This window comes from Diceros bicornis, chromosome 24 (assembly GCF_020826845.1).
Source record: "Diceros bicornis minor isolate mBicDic1 chromosome 24, mDicBic1.mat.cur, whole genome shotgun sequence".
In the NCBI taxonomy this organism is placed as follows: domain Eukaryota; kingdom Metazoa; phylum Chordata; class Mammalia; order Perissodactyla; family Rhinocerotidae; genus Diceros; species Diceros bicornis.
In genome coordinates this window covers 51746986-51762399 of record NC_080763.1, presented here as the reverse complement: position 1 = coordinate 51762399, position 15414 = coordinate 51746986, and the positions used below count along the sequence as shown (strand labels likewise).

Sequence of the window (15414 nt, the reverse complement as noted above, 5' to 3'; positions counted from 1 at the left end):
GGGGGTGGAATGACGCACCGCTCATTAAGCAATGCTGTGGCAGCGTCCCAAGTACAAAATGGAGGAAGATGGGCACTGATGTTAGCTCAGGGACAATATTTTTCAGGAAAAAAAAATGAGCAGTTTGAAAGATACTCTAGTGGGTTTACAAAGAGTTAAACATATTCTTCCTTCCCCATAATGAAATCACAGCCCCATCCTAGTGATATGAGTGATATGGCCCATTGTCCCTGCCAGGAAGTTGGTTCTTTGCTTTCCTGTTCGTCTCTTACATAACAAGCCTAAACGAGCTGGGCTGCACCATAGGGTCCTCAAGGGGGTCACTGAGTCTGACGCCAGGTAGAGGGGAAGTAGGTGGGGCTGTCCCTACTGTGCTCATTGCTGCCAGGTCTGTAAAATGCCCGTAGATTTAGATCACACCAGCACATGGTTGTACTGTACAGTTTACTACATGTCAATTATTCATCACTAAAGTAATTACATGTAAAAAAAAAACGGAGCATGTTTTGGAAAAAAATTATAGGCAAATGGATAATAATGTGGAATTTCAGGAATTTCTGAAAATGCATCTGTGTTGCTTCAGTATACATTCTTAGGTAAATAGTAGAGTGAATAAAATTCATACATGTTCTCATTACAGGGAGGGGACAGTTCAAACCTCACTAAGCCTACTCAACTATGTCCAGGAGTTAGTTCAGGGGGCAGTTGTTTCCAGTTCTGATGAGCACAGGTCCAGATACCAGAGCTAATTCTCACCAGATATGTGCCCGTGGACACATCACACTCTGGGACTCTGCCCTTTATGTTGACCTCCAGCTCCAGAGCGTCATATATAGTCAGAGGATATGCAAATAGGGCCCTGGCTCTGCTGATGAAAACCAGCCCAGCCCCGACCCTGCAGTTCTGGAGAGGAGCCCCAGCCCCGGGATTCCAAGGTGTTCCCATTCGGTGATCAGGACTGAACACAGACCGTTCAGCATGGAGTTTGGGCTGAGCTTGGTTTTCCTTGTTGCTGTTTTAAGAGGTAATTTAGCAGGACAGGATGCATAGAGGACGTGAGAGGATATGAGTGAGAGAAACAGTGGATGTGTGAGAGTTTCCTGACCAGGATGTCTTTGCGTTTGCAGGTGTCCAGTGTGAGGTGCAGCTGGTGGAATCTGGGGGAGACTTGGTGAAGCCTGGGGGGTCTCTGAGACTCTCCTGTGCAGCCTCTGGATTCACCTTCAGCAGCTATGCCATGAACTGGGTCCACCAGTCTCCAGGGAAAGGACCACAGTGGGTCTCAGGTATTATTTATGATGGTAGTAGCACATACTATGCAGACTCTGTGAAGGGCCGATTCACCATCTCCAGAGACAACTCCAAGAACACGCTGTATCTGCAAATGAACAGCCTGAGAACCGAGGACACGGCCGTGTATAACTGTGCAGTATACACAGTGAGGGGAAGTCAGTGTGAGCCCAGACGCAAACCTCCCTGCAGGAAGGGCTCAGGACCACCAGGGGGCGCTCAGGCCCTACATACGATGACCATCACAGAGGCAGGTGCAGATGGAGGTTAAGGGCTGGTTTCCCGCCATGACTTCCTTTTCATATAACAGTTTCCTCAAGACAACCTCTCTGGATTTGTGATTCTGTGCTTACCTCTGTATTTTCTGATTAGAAAAGTCTGTTTAATAGAAGGAAAACATTCTCATGTGGACAAATGGCAGAGAGTCTCTTACAGACACTCTTGTGCCTAAATGCCAAGATATTACCAGAGCTTCTGAAGTAAGTCAGCTAAATCTATAAATGAGGCTCTGTTGACTCAACAATGCAGCACAGCACAGCTCAGTGCACAAGCCAGCCAGCAAGCAGCAGCATAAAGTGCAGGCTGGACATCAGGCAACATAGGCATCATGAATCCACAGCCAGAGAAGAAAGAGCCTGGTGGTGTCACTGACTCGACACCGTGCTCATGGCCCCAATAGCAGTTGACAGCACGCAAATGCAGAGGGACCCCCACCAAAACTTGGCATGCATGTTCAGGCTGTGAATGACACAAACATACATAGAGAATATGAGACGTTTCATCACCTCCATTATTGAGATGTCTGTGGACTGCAGGGCGGCCCCCTCAAGCACATCAGAAAATGCTTGATAGAGCCTTGAAGGAGACTTGCTCAGGGTTTTTATTGTGGTTCATGGTGGGGGAGGGGAGGTTCCTGCTCACAGGGGGTCTTGTGTGGTTTGAATCTCCCACCAGCATCAAAGGAAGGAGAACCCATGCTTTCTCAGATTTCCCAGGTGTGGGCAGAAGGAGAGGAGGAGGGAATGAGACTTAAGATGTCAGCAATCAAACATCAAAATATAGTGTGTGACTACTTACTCTACTTATCAACTATAGAAAATGAGTAGAAAGAAGTGATGAACATCCATTACGGGTAGAAAACAGCCCAAGTCCTTAAAAACTTGGAAAGTGCCCAGGGAGGTAACAGTAATTGCAGTGATGATGACATCTAACAGCGCTGCCCTCCTGTTACACATTTTACATATCAAGTTCGCACTGCCATCTCCAATCTACGTCTTTTCAGACAGAAACACAAGGTGGGAGCCCACATCTTCACAGTCACACAGCGACCCCACATATCTGTGATCTGACCCAGCATATCTGGGAGCTGAGTTTCCCCCACTAGCTGTCTCTGTGCTTCCGAGTGGAGTTTGCATTTCTTGATGATGTACCTCAAGGAGAGAGTCCTGAGTCCAGAATGTTCTTAGAGACACCCAGTTGTGTACAGACAGAAGCGAGATAGAGTTTACCAGCCATTTCAAGGGTGATAGGAATGATTACCCTCTAGCAGATATGTCTACCTTGTCACAAAAATAAACCTCATGACAGATGGACAGGAGTAAATCTAAGTCCATGGCAGCATTGAACACACCTGGTCGTGAAGCTTTTCAGTGAAAAAGTGTTCACTCAAGTCAAGTGAGCTGGTAAAGCTGTTCTGAATCCCAATCAGCAGTAGAGTCACCCAGCTTTGTCTGAAATCAATGGAATTTTTACGTTTAGCTGATGTCCTCAAATTTTTGCATCTCCAATGCTCTAGACAAAGATCATGGATTAGGGAAATGGGCTGGAATGGTTATCTGACAATCTGGAGCCCCTGGATTTGTGGCAAGTATTTGATAAATGTATAAACGAACCTGTGAGTAGAGGTAGGATGGCGCTGTTCTCAAAGCAGTGTCCCCTCCTGCCCATATGGGGCTCCCTGAGCAGCTCCTTCAGCATGTTTACTGCAAGGGAAGAAGAGGACTCTGGTCTTGGCGAAGGGAGACAACAGAGAGAGCACTGAGTTCTCCCAGGGCACAACCAGCACCCTCCTCCCCATGTGGTGACTAAGTAGTGAGTCCACATTGGATTTGGGCTCTGAGGACCACAGGGCAAGTTGTCAGGAGCAGAAAATAGCCAGCAGAATGGGGCCTGAAGGACAGGCAGAACCTGAGTCTGTCCTAGTGACCAGCTGTCCTGCAGAAGCCGGGGTGCTCTCAAGGAGATGATCTCACTACCTGCTGGCTGCTGCCCTGTCCACCAGTTGACCCTGCAGAGCAGCCTCACCTGAGTCAGCTGACAATGGTGCAGCCTCCTCCTCCTCCACCTTCTCAGGGATCTCACCTCCCAGACGTGCAGTGTCTCCAGGGGACCCCCGCTGCAGGCTCAAGAGTGGACAAGAGGGGACTCTGTCCTTTTCTATCCTCAGCCCCGGTCCAGGCTCACATTTCTGGTGGTCTCCCCAGTGTCCCAGGCAGCAGCATTATGAAGCCTGGGCAAAGTCATTAGTACTGGATGAGAGACCCTGAGAGGAAAATTCCCTGTGACTCCAGACATCATCCTCCCTGCAGGGCAGTGGCTGGACTGCAGAGGGTGCTCAGGACCTTCCAGCACAGGGCTCCAGCCTCAGGAGCAAGTGCAGAAGGTGCTGAGGAGGGCTTTCCTCTCTGATGCTAGATTTGTCTTTTTCAAAAAAATGAATCTAAAATAAAGTTTGTTAAAGGATTGCTGAAGTGTCCTTAAATATCCTATTCTATTGGAAGAATTTACCAAACACAATAAGGCAATGACAACGACCTTAAATTGGGGTTTCCATGACATCTAGATATCTTAATAGTGACAATCAGAATAACAACGATGGTGTTATTAATTCAAGGTTTTCAAAATTTTGTAGATACTCTGATCCTGAGGGTAAGACATTCAGATATCAAAACTCAGAACAGGTTCAGGGGGTCTCACTATTACTAGCATGTCCTGTGGGTGCTTGTTCCTTAGTGGGAGGAGCTCTGTCTGCACAGAGTTCTGTGCATGTCAGGAGAAACACATCCTACTATGCAGAAATAGAAGTATAATGATGTACACCTGAAATTTTTACAATGTTATAAACCAATGTTACTGCAATAAACAAAACTTAAAAAAAAAAACAGACTTGGACCTTCCTCATCCTGTTGAACATGGTCGCTGTATCATCTGCTCATTCTCAGGTTGGACCAGGAATTCAGCTATGAATTATTCTGCCTCATGAATATGCAAATAATCTGAGGTCTATTGAGACCCCAGATATAGATATGGCAGTGCTCTGAGGTCATCATCCAACAACCACCCCCTCCTCTGCAGAAGCCCTGAGAGCATAGGCCCTCACTGTGGACTGGAGCTGGAGAGTCCTCCTCTTGCTGGCAGTGGCTAGGGATAAGGGGATCCCCAGTCCCTGGGGTGAGGAGGAGACCAGGGCCAGTGAAGGGAGATTCCATCCACTTGTGTCTCCTCTCCACAGATGTCTACTCCCGGGTCCAGCTGGTGCAGTCTGGGGCTGAGGTAAGGAAGCCTGGGGCATCAGTGAAGGTCTTCTGCAAGGCATCTGGATAAACCTTCACTTACTACCGTATGCACTGGGTGTGACAAACCCCTGGACAAGGGCTTACTTGGATGGGAGAGATCTACCCTAAATATAATGTTACAAGCTAAGCACAAAAGTTCCAGGGCAGAGTCACTGTAGCCGTGGACCAGTCCACAAGCACAGCCTACATGGAGCTGAGCAGTATGAGAACTGAGGACATGGTCGTGTATTACTGTGCAAGAGATACAGTGTGATAACCTACCTCATGAGTGTGTCAGAACCCTGAGAGAGAGGGCAGCTGTACTGGACTGGGGAGATGACAGGGACCATGATTCTCCTGACTCCTTACACCAAAGAGTCAGGAATCTGAGACAAAGGATAATGCTCTCATGGGCATGCTAGTCTTTTCCACAAAGGTTTTAATTTCCTGAGTGCCCTTTGAGCAAGATTCAGGGAGGTGATTTTTCCTTAGTAGACCCTTGTTATCTATTTGTGTTGTCTAGTAGGGATAATTAGTCCCTTTGTTCTTTGGAAATGCCAGTTGAGGGATCATCTGGGGATATTTGATTGGTGTCATATATTGAGATTCTTGGACTGTAGAGCTCTCCTTCACAAGTTCTCTGTCTTTCACCCTAGTTTTGAAAACCGGCTTTGTGCTTGGAGAAAGTAAGGGTATGAAGGCCAAGCATTAATTTCTGTTTATCAGTCTCGTCAAACACCACATACATGACATTCTAGTAAGACAATCATGAACACATGGTCACAAAGTCCTGGGTGGACAGATGTGCCAGGTTCAAGCACAGTCTACATCAGCACATCATTCTTTGAGTCCTCTCCTTCAGTGCTGAGTCCCTGAAGAGGTGTGTCCACACAGACCACAGCCCTGAGAGTATCTCTGTCCCTGGGCAGTGCTGATGGTCACCACACAGCAGGGAGCAGCAGGTGGAGACCCTTGATAATGTGAGACTTACATGCCAGCCTGTGTGACTTTCCTATGATCACTGTGTCAAATTACTGCACACCTGGGGATCAAATCAACACATTTATTCTCTTACTGTTTGGAGGTCAGAGCCTGAAATCAGTTTCAGTGGCCTGAAATCAAGGTGTTGGAAGGGCTACACTCCCTCCAGAGGCTCTAGGGGAGTGCTGTTGTCGGGATATTTGTGTTCACCCCTCTCCCAAAATTCATGTCTTGGATCTTAACCTCTAACGATGATGGTGTTAGTAGATGGGGTCACTGTGAGGTGCGTAGTTCATATAAGTGGAGCCCTCATAAATGGGATTGTTTCCTTTCTAATGAGCCACCAGGGAGCTCGCTTGTCCCTTCGCTACAAGACGACATGGCAAGAAGGTTCCATCTATGACCCAGGAAGAGGCCCCTCCTCAGAAGGCGACCAGGCTGATGCCTTGATATTGGACTTCTCAGCCTTCAGAACTGTAAGAAATAAATGCCTGTTGTTTTCAAGCTACCCAGTCTCTGGTATTTTGCTATAAGATCCTGAATGGACTCAGAGAGGGAAAGTGCTTTTTTTTTTTTTTTGCCTTTTCCAGCTTCTGGAGCTGCATTCCCTGCATCCCCTGACTCATGGCCCATTCCTCCATCTTCACAGCCAGGAATAAATGGCCTTGCATCAGTGGTCACACTGTTTTCTTCTTATTCTGTAATCTAATATCCCTCTGTGTCCCTCTGACATAAACACTTGTGATACATTTCTAATTAGTTCAGGAAACTCTTTGGATCTCAGGATCTCTAAATTAATCCAACATGGCAAAGTTCCTTTTGCCATACAAAATACCACCCACAGATTCAAAGAAAGACTCACACTACCCCAGTGCACTCTCAGCCCTCAAATAATTACATCCAACCCTAGGTCAATTATATTTAACATCGAACATCTCCCAGAACGCCAACCCTTTAAAGCATTAATGCAAGTCCATAATCCATCTAAATACTATCATCTGAAAAGTCCCAATTGTAATCATTTAAATTAGATATGGGTGAGAATTTGGCAATGATCCAACATGGGGAAAATCTTCTCTATCATTAGGGCTATGACAGTAGAAAATAAGTTTTCTTCTTCTAAAACACAACTGCAGGCAGGCATACGATAACAGGTATGGATATTTCCATTCCAACAGAGATAAATTTGGAGTTAGAAGGAATCACCAGCCTGAATCGACTTTGAAATCCACCCAGGCAAACTTCGTGAGGTTTCATCTTCTGATGATAAGCTTCTGTGGCTCAGACCCCACCCCCTGGGCTTGTTCTAACCTTGGATCTACTCTTCCTTTTTCTTGAAGGTGACACATGTTTGAAATTGAGGACCTTTATCAGCCTGGTTCGTGCCAGTAGAATTTTTGTGTGTGTGTGTGTGAGGAGATCAGCCCTGTGCTAACATCCGCCAATCCTCCTCTTTTTTTTGCTGAGGAAGACGACCCTGGGCTAACATCTGTGCCCATCTTCCTCCACTTTATATGGGACGCCGCCACAGCATGGCTTGCCAAGCAGTGCGTCGGTGCGCGCCCGGGATCCGAACCAGCGAACCCCGGGCCGCCGCAGCGGAGCGCGCGCACTTAACCGCTTGCGCCACCGGGCCGGCCGGCCCCCTAGGCCAGTAGAATTTTGAGATTCAAAAACTTTACTTCATTTTGTTCTCTCTCCATTTATCATGAAAAAGTCCTTCTGACACTTGCTAAGATTGTGACAAAGTCTTTATTCAAGACTCTTGCAATAGGTAGTTTACAGGAGGAGAGAGAAACAGGGCTCCCCTCTGAACACAGCATGACAGGGATTTACAGCCAAGGAATGGAGTGAGGGGTCAGTTGTTAGGAACTAACTAAGAGAAGACATCCTTTGAACAGGAAGGTATGTAGTGCTTATGTTGGAAGTGACCACCACTGTATGTTGGATAAAGGGGAGAGGGGAAAAAGAGTGTCTATTTCTCTCCAGGTGACTTTGGAAAAAAAAAAGGTGCACTCAGGAGCAGCACGGGGTGCTCAGAACTAGCAAGAGTCACTCAGGACCACCAGAGGGCGCTGAGGAACTACTGAGCTCATGTCCTCACAGAGGAGGCGGGTTAAGGATAAAAACTGTCAAGGGTTTTTATCTCCATGCTCTGCAAACCTCTTCCTGACATGCAGACAGTACAGTTTCCTAAAAGCTGTGGAAACATAGAGGTGTCCTCCCTTTTTAGAATAAAATCTCACACCCGTAATAACCAAAATGGCCAAGGACCAGGAACTAGGATAATTTTAACTTATATAAACATGACAATAACTCTATGAAGTTAGAAGTAAATTGATCTCCATTTCATAGACGAGCAAATTAATCTTAAATAAGAGCCTTCTTACTCATCCCAGGTATTTTGAATTTAATGTATTTTGTCTTATTATTTCATCTTCTTTAAGGTGTCCCTCAATGTCTAAGTAGAGAGATCATGTGTAAATGGCCCTTGTGGTTGTTGAAAGCCCTCAGTCTCTCCATCAGCTCCATGTTGCTCTCTCAAGGTTTCTCAGTATCTCCGAGTTCCAAGGGCGTAAAAGAATGGTCTCAACACTTCAGTCCTGTTGGTCTTCCTGAAGGTCAGGGAGCCAGAGCACACTCAGGGGCGAGAGCACAAATCTCAATATTTACACGGGATCCACTCTTACAGGGTCTGCAGCCTGTGGGCCCTTTTCCAGGTGCATCTTTGTCTCCAGACCCTCATGCTCATCCACCCCATGAAGAGGACAACATCCCCCCTCACTCCACCCAGCTGCTCACGTAGCTCAGCATCTGCAGGCTCAGGAGAGGGACACACTGGGGTCTGGGACTGAAGGAGATGGAGGTGAGGTCAGGTGTCTTCTCCTCAGTATCTCATGATGAAGATGCAGTGGAATATTTCCAAAGGGGGATGTGGTGTGGAGATGCTGAATCCCGGGTAAGGATGGATCATGCAGTTGTCCAGAATTGACATCTATTTTAAGATAATTTTGGAATCTATTTTGTAATAATGAAAAGTTTGAGCTTCTGATGGATTGGCCACTGTCAAGTGACACAGAGGAGGTTTAAGGGTTTTCTTTCTTTTCCTCTTTTTTTTTCTTGAGAAGAAGATTGGCCCTGATCTAACGTCTGTTGGAAATCTTCCTGTTTACTTGATGAAGACTGCCCCTGAGCTAACATCTGAGCTAATATTCCTCTATTCTGTATGTGGGACACCACACTTCATGGTTTGATGGGTGGTGTGTAGGTCCGTGCCTGGGATCTGAAACCACGAACCCCAGGCCAGCAAAGTGGAGCATGCAAAATTAACCACTACATGACTGGGCCAACCCATAGGGTTTTCAGTTTTCAGTTTACTGCTCTGAGGACTGTGGTATATGTCCTTTTCATGAAATACAAGGTGACTGCAATATATACTTGCATTTTACCATTGCTATGTTCACGCACCAATACATTTAGTTATCATTCACTCATTTATGCCTTCAGGTTTGTACTTGTCCATACGTCATCGAATTTGAGAAGTTCTAAGTATATCCTAGTTAATTTCCCAGAAGTTGAACGTATTCTTCGTTCCCCATTGTGTAATCACAGCCCCATCCTACTGATGGTGTCTGTTGTGCCTGCCAGCAAGGAGGTTCTTTGCTCCCCTGCTCGTCTCTTACATGAGACCCTAAATGAGCTGGGCTGCACCACACGCTACTCAAGTGAGTCACCGGGAATGATGCCAGTTAGAGAGGAAGTAGGTGGGGCTGTTCCTACTGTGCTCCTTGCTTCCAGGTCCATAAAATGCCTGCAGATTTAGATAATGCCTGCACAATGTCGTACTTTGCAGTTTATACATGTCAGTTATTCGTCACTAAAGGTATTACGTATCAAAAATGGATCATTGCTTGGAAATGTTACAGAAAATAAATAATAACATGAAATTTGAGGTAGTTCTGAAAATACCTCAGCATGAATCTTGCTTCACTATACATTCTTAGGTAAATAGTACAATGCATAAAATTCACACATGTTCTAATTACAGGTAGGGGTTTCTGCAAACAGCATTAGCCCTGCCCAGTTCTGTCTCAGAGGTGGTTCAGAGGGCAGTCGAGTCCAGCTTTCAGGAGCACAGCCCCAAATATTCGGGCTAATTCATAAAAGTTTTGTGATCCTGGACACATCCCACTCTGGGACTCTGCCCTTTATGTGGGTGTCCAGACGCAGAGCTTCATATATAGTCAGAGGACATGCAAATCGGGCCCTCCCTCTGCTGATGAAAACCAGCCCAGCCCTGACCTTGCAGCTCTGGAGAGGAGCCCCAGCCCCAGAATTCCCAGGTGTTCCCATTCGGTGATCAGGAGTGAACACAGACCACTCACCATGGAGTATTGGCTGAGCTGGGTTTTCCTTGTTGCTATTTTAAGAGGTAATTTATGGAGGACAAGAGACATTGAGTATGTGAGAGGATATAAGTGAGAGAACCAGTGGATGTGAGACAGTTTCCTGACCAGGATGTCTTTGTGTTTGCAGGTGTCCAGTGTGAGGTGCAGCTGGTGGAGTCTGGGGGAGGCTTGGTGCAGCCTGGGGGGTCTCTGAGACTCCCCTGTGCAGCCTCTGGATTCACCTTCAGCAGCTATAGCATTGACTGGGTCCGCCAGGCTCCAGGGAAGGGGCTTGAGTGGGTCTCATACATTAATAAAGATGGTAGTAGCACATACTACGCTGACTCCGTGAAGGGCCGATTCACCATCTCCAGAGACAACTCCAAGAACACGCTGTATCTGCAAACTAACAGCCTGAGACCCGAGGACACGGCCGTGTATTACTGTGCAGTATACACAGTGAGGGGAAGTCAGTGTGAGCCGACACAAACCTCCCTGCAGGAGGGGCTCAGGAACACCAGGGGGCGCCCAGGGCCAGAACTCAAGGACCATCACAGAGGCAGGTGCAGATGGATGTTAAGGGCTGGTTTCCTGTCCTGGCTTCCTTTTCATATAACAGTTTCCTCAAGAGAACCTCTCTGGATTTGTGATTCTGCACTTCCCTCGGTGTTCTCTGATTAGAAAAGTCTGTTGTAATGGAAGGAAAACATTCTCACATGGACCAAAGTCAGAGAGTCTCTTTCAGACACACTTGTGCCTAAACGCCAATTTATTATCAAAGCTTCTGAAGTGAGCCAGCTAAATCCATAAAGGAGGCTCTCTTGGACTCAACAATGCAGCTCTGCCAAGCACAGCCCAGTGTGCCTAGCCATTAAAGTTTGGTGCACTCTGCTTAGGCGGCCTGGGTTCCGTTTCTGGGCCTGGAAACAAACCACTCATCTGTCAGTAGCCGTGCTATGGTGGCAGGTCACATAGGGGAACTATAAGGACTCACAACTAGAATATACAACTCTGTACTGAGGCTTTGGGGAGAAGGAAAAAAAAAAGGAGAAAGATTAGCAACAGATGTTGGCTCAGAGCAGATCTTTCCCAGCCAAAAAACAAAACAAAAACATGATGATAGAAAAACATGGCCCCTGAAAGAAACATTAACTTAGACTTAAACATTAAAGCTTTCACTCTAGGAAGGAAGCTGTAAAGAGGATGAAAAGGCACATCATGGTTGGAGGAAACATCTCCTCTGATGTCCTTGCTTTTCTGTCCTCCGTTTACTCTGGGTTTCCTAGAGACTCTTCAATGAGGTCAGAGACCCACGCCGTCTCTGAGTGGTTTTCCCTGTTACCACACAAGACCACTCTGGATGTGGGGGTAGGTGTGGGTAGGTGAGATGTCTCAAGTCCTGTGGTAGTTCTTTCTTCTCCTGAGCCAGTGACTCTGTTGTGACCCTCAAAGGGGCTTCTCAGTTTACCCGCTTCCTTATGTGAGACAGGAAGGTTGTGGGGAGGGGGATGGAGGTGAGTGTTTCCCTTCCCCAGGTCAACTATGCTCTGAGCAACCCCAGAAGGTTAGGGTAGGGTAAACCAGAATCTCTGAGGACAGGTCTTGTCAAGAATAGAATGTTCTGCTAAATTTCTAAATTATCTATTTCCTCACTCGTTACTAGAAGCACAAAGTATTTTCCTCTGATGTTTAATATGAGGACATGGTAGATCCCCTGGAGGTAAAACCCAGAACTGTCGAGATCCCCTAAGAATTGATCCCCTAGAGTTTCTAACTCAGATCCCTCCACACTGAGCCTCCAGCAACTCATCAATACAGTCCAGGTTCTCATGCCCCAGTATGGTTCCTGTGGAGGTTTCTGCTTATCAGTTTCTGCTCTTGCAAGTGGTTATTCCCTGTACATGCCTGTCTGTATGTTCAATTTTGGGGACAAATTGACCCTGTACTCTGGTCTGAAGCTAAATGTCCCTCAAAACTTCATGTGTTGAAAGCTAAGGCTCAGTGTGATGGTGTTAGGAGGTGGGGCCTTTGGGAGATGATTGTATCATGAGGTTGTAGCCATAATGATGGTGTTTGTGCTCTTATAAAACAGACCCCACAGAGCGCCCACCCCTCTTCCTTTCACCATATGAGGACACAGTGAGAAGAAATTGTTCATGAACCAGAAAACAGGCCCTCACAGACCCAGGATCTGCTGGTGCCTTGATCTTAGACTTCAAAACCTCCAGAACTGTGTGAAATAAGTTTTTGTTTATAAGATACCCAATATATGCTATTTTTACAGCATCCAATATGGAATAAGACCTAAATTGGTACTGTAAGCTGGGGGTACTGCAGTAACAAATACATAAAAATGTGGAATGGCTTAGAATCTAAGTAATGGGTAGAGGCTGGGAGGATTTTGAGAGGTGTGCTAGAAAAAACCTACATTGCCGTGAAGGGATTGTTGAGGGAGATTCTTGTGAGGACACAGAAAGAAAAGAGGAGAGCAGTAGAGAAAGCCTCAGTCTCCTTAGAGAATGTCTTAACTGTTGTGAACAGGATTTACAGAAATGTGGCCAGTAGAGTTCACTCTTTTCTGCATATTTAGGCTTTTATTCCTTAGAGAAGGGAAGGGGGGCTCAGGACAGGGCTTTGGTAGTTTCCTCTGTTCCTCTCCCAGTTTCTGTTGCTTTCCACTCGAGCCTTAGGTTACTGGTTTTGGTGCTTTTCTCCCTGCAGATTAATTACTTAGTTCTTAGTGGTGATCGGTGAGGTGGGTCTGGATGTTTCTCAGCAGTAGGTGCTGGTCATCTCTCCCTGACAGAACAGTCTTGGGGGAGGAACTCTGTGGGGTGTGTCCCCATTCCTGGAGGACAAAGCTTTACAGGGACTAGATATCTCCCTAATTATGTGACCCCTGAGAATATCACACTATAGGACCTTCACCACACTCCACTTCAAGAAATCCATGAAGTATGTCTCTTTCTTTCTTGTACTAGTTTGTAAGCCATCTGGCATTCTCTGCCCTAGATCAGCTATAATTCCCACACAGTTTCTCCTGGAAACCACTTGTTTCTTACCAGATGTCAGGTTTATTGTCTGCACTATATCTTCAATTATGTGGTGTATTAAAGTAAGATCACTAATTTGCAGTCTATACAGTATAGTTGTTGTTGTTGTAAGAAGAGTTGTTGTTGTTCCTCAGCTGAGCAGCAGCTGTATTTGTAATACCAGAATCTGGAAACAATCCAATACCAAGCACGAACTCAACAGACAAATACACTGTGGTGTAATCACTCATTGGGATTCTTCCCATCATCACAATCTATGAATGCTTGACACACACAATAGAACGTTTGTATTCATAATCAATGATGTTGAGTGAAAGAATACCCATAAAATTCACATCATATGATTCCATCTATGTACATGTAGTAAATGAAAACTAATCTAAAGTAACACAGGTCAAGAGTTGGCATTCTACAAGTTGGGTTAAGGGAAGATGTGGGAGGGAGGAGTTACAGAAGAACAAGGAGAGAGTTTTAATGGTGATGGTTTCCTTCATGATCTTCATCATGGTGATGGTTGCACAGGTGTGCACATGTCAATACTCATCAAATCATACACTTGACATATATGCAAGCTATTACACGTCAATTATACCTCCTTAAAACTATTACAAATAAACTAATGGATAAGTAGAATGGAAAGAGGGATAGAGACATTGATAATGATCCATTATATTTTCCTCACATTTAACATGAAGGAGATGAAGAGAGGGTTCCCACTCCATAGATTCCTCCACTTTTCAGGCGGATTTGGAGAAGGGGCTGTGAGGACAGTTGCTGGTATGCCTGCACAATTCTCTCCACACAACTTCAACTCTCTATTTTATTCTCTGATGTGTGTTGCAGGTAAAAGGATGGTTCTTAAACAAGAAATTCTAAATACTTTTAAACATTCGTGTCACAAATCCTAAGCTCCTTGAGGGAGGTGTTGCACCTTCACGCTATCTGACAAAAGTGAGGTCACCAGTGAATGCACCTCCACTGCCTAGTGATCAAGAGAGCCCACCCGTTCTGTATCTGTGTAACTCTGCCCCATGTGGATGGAGTGGACAGAGGGGGAGACCTTGCTATACTGGATTTGCTTCCAGTGGGTATCTGTACCACCTCTTACAAAGGTGGAAATTTGGTGTTATATTCCATGCCAAATCAAGAGAAGGGAAATGGTGGCTGATGGTAGATGCACGAGTGGATGTTTTACACAAGGAGGGAGACATTGAGAGAGGCACAGAGCAAGAGGACATTGTCTCCTAGCAGAAGTAAAGCTGATGCCCACAGGGTGAATCCACATTTTGCTGAGACCACCACTGCTTTTAGAACCTGATGAAGCTGCATGGAAGCTGGTAAACCCGACTGGCTTTCCTCTGGGAGAAACGTTGGTCACATCGATGGAGATGAAATAGATCAACGTGCGATGACTGAGGGGAATCCTAGCAATGTGCCAGCAGCTTATAGCTCTCATGGCTCCTACTTTTCAGTTTATGTTTACTACAGAAGAAACCCTCTGGAAATAAATTTCTGAGAGCTACTCTCACAAGGCCACGGGACCCTGTATTGTACAGTCAGCTGATGATCTGTGTACAAGTATGAACATTCACGACTGAAGGCTGAGTCAATTTTCCAGTGATAATGGAGAGAATATATCCCTTGCATGCTCAGCATGACACACGGTACTGTTCACAAACACAAAAACACATACTATCATCATTCTTCTAGATGGAGCTCTACTAAACAGAATAAAAGAGGTGTTCCTGCCCAACATGGGGCCTTCTGCTCGCTGCAAGACATGCGGATAGCCAAGAGGCAAAGTGGTAGGAGAAAATGGACTGTTTTGTTGCAGCTTGCTAGCAAGAGGGAAGACGGCCGACTCATGTCCAAAAGAACCATCTTAAGGGGGCACAAATCTTACAGCAGTTATATAGGCCATTGTGTGATTGGGAAGGGGGTTAGGAATGTTGACTTGTGATGTTACAGACTGGGAGTGCCACACCAGATCTTTCAGTTTTCACTGATGATGGCTACCAGCATAGATTCTCTGTTCGGGGGTCATCACATTCCTAAGAAACTCAAAAAAACGAAGTTATCATCTTATCACAGATGGGAGGTACAAGCACAAGCTGCAGAGCAGTTAGATCTCCTGGAGGGTGCAGATCC

General features: G+C 45.9%; 2 gene segments (V, D, J or C); both read left to right on the top strand.

The window, feature by feature from the left end:
• Positions 1-963: 963 nt before the first annotated feature.
• Positions 964-1561, top strand: LOC131421234 (immunoglobulin heavy variable 3-23-like). The segment is given in 2 exon segments: positions 964-1024; positions 1128-1561. Coding segments are annotated over 2 exon segments (480 nt in total).
• An 8611-nt stretch (positions 1562-10172) lies between these two features.
• Positions 10173-12939, top strand: LOC131421233 (immunoglobulin heavy variable 3-23-like). The segment is given in 3 exon segments: positions 10173-10257; positions 10362-10682; positions 12935-12939. Coding segments are annotated over 3 exon segments (372 nt in total).
• The last annotated feature ends 2475 nt before the right edge of the window (positions 12940-15414 follow it).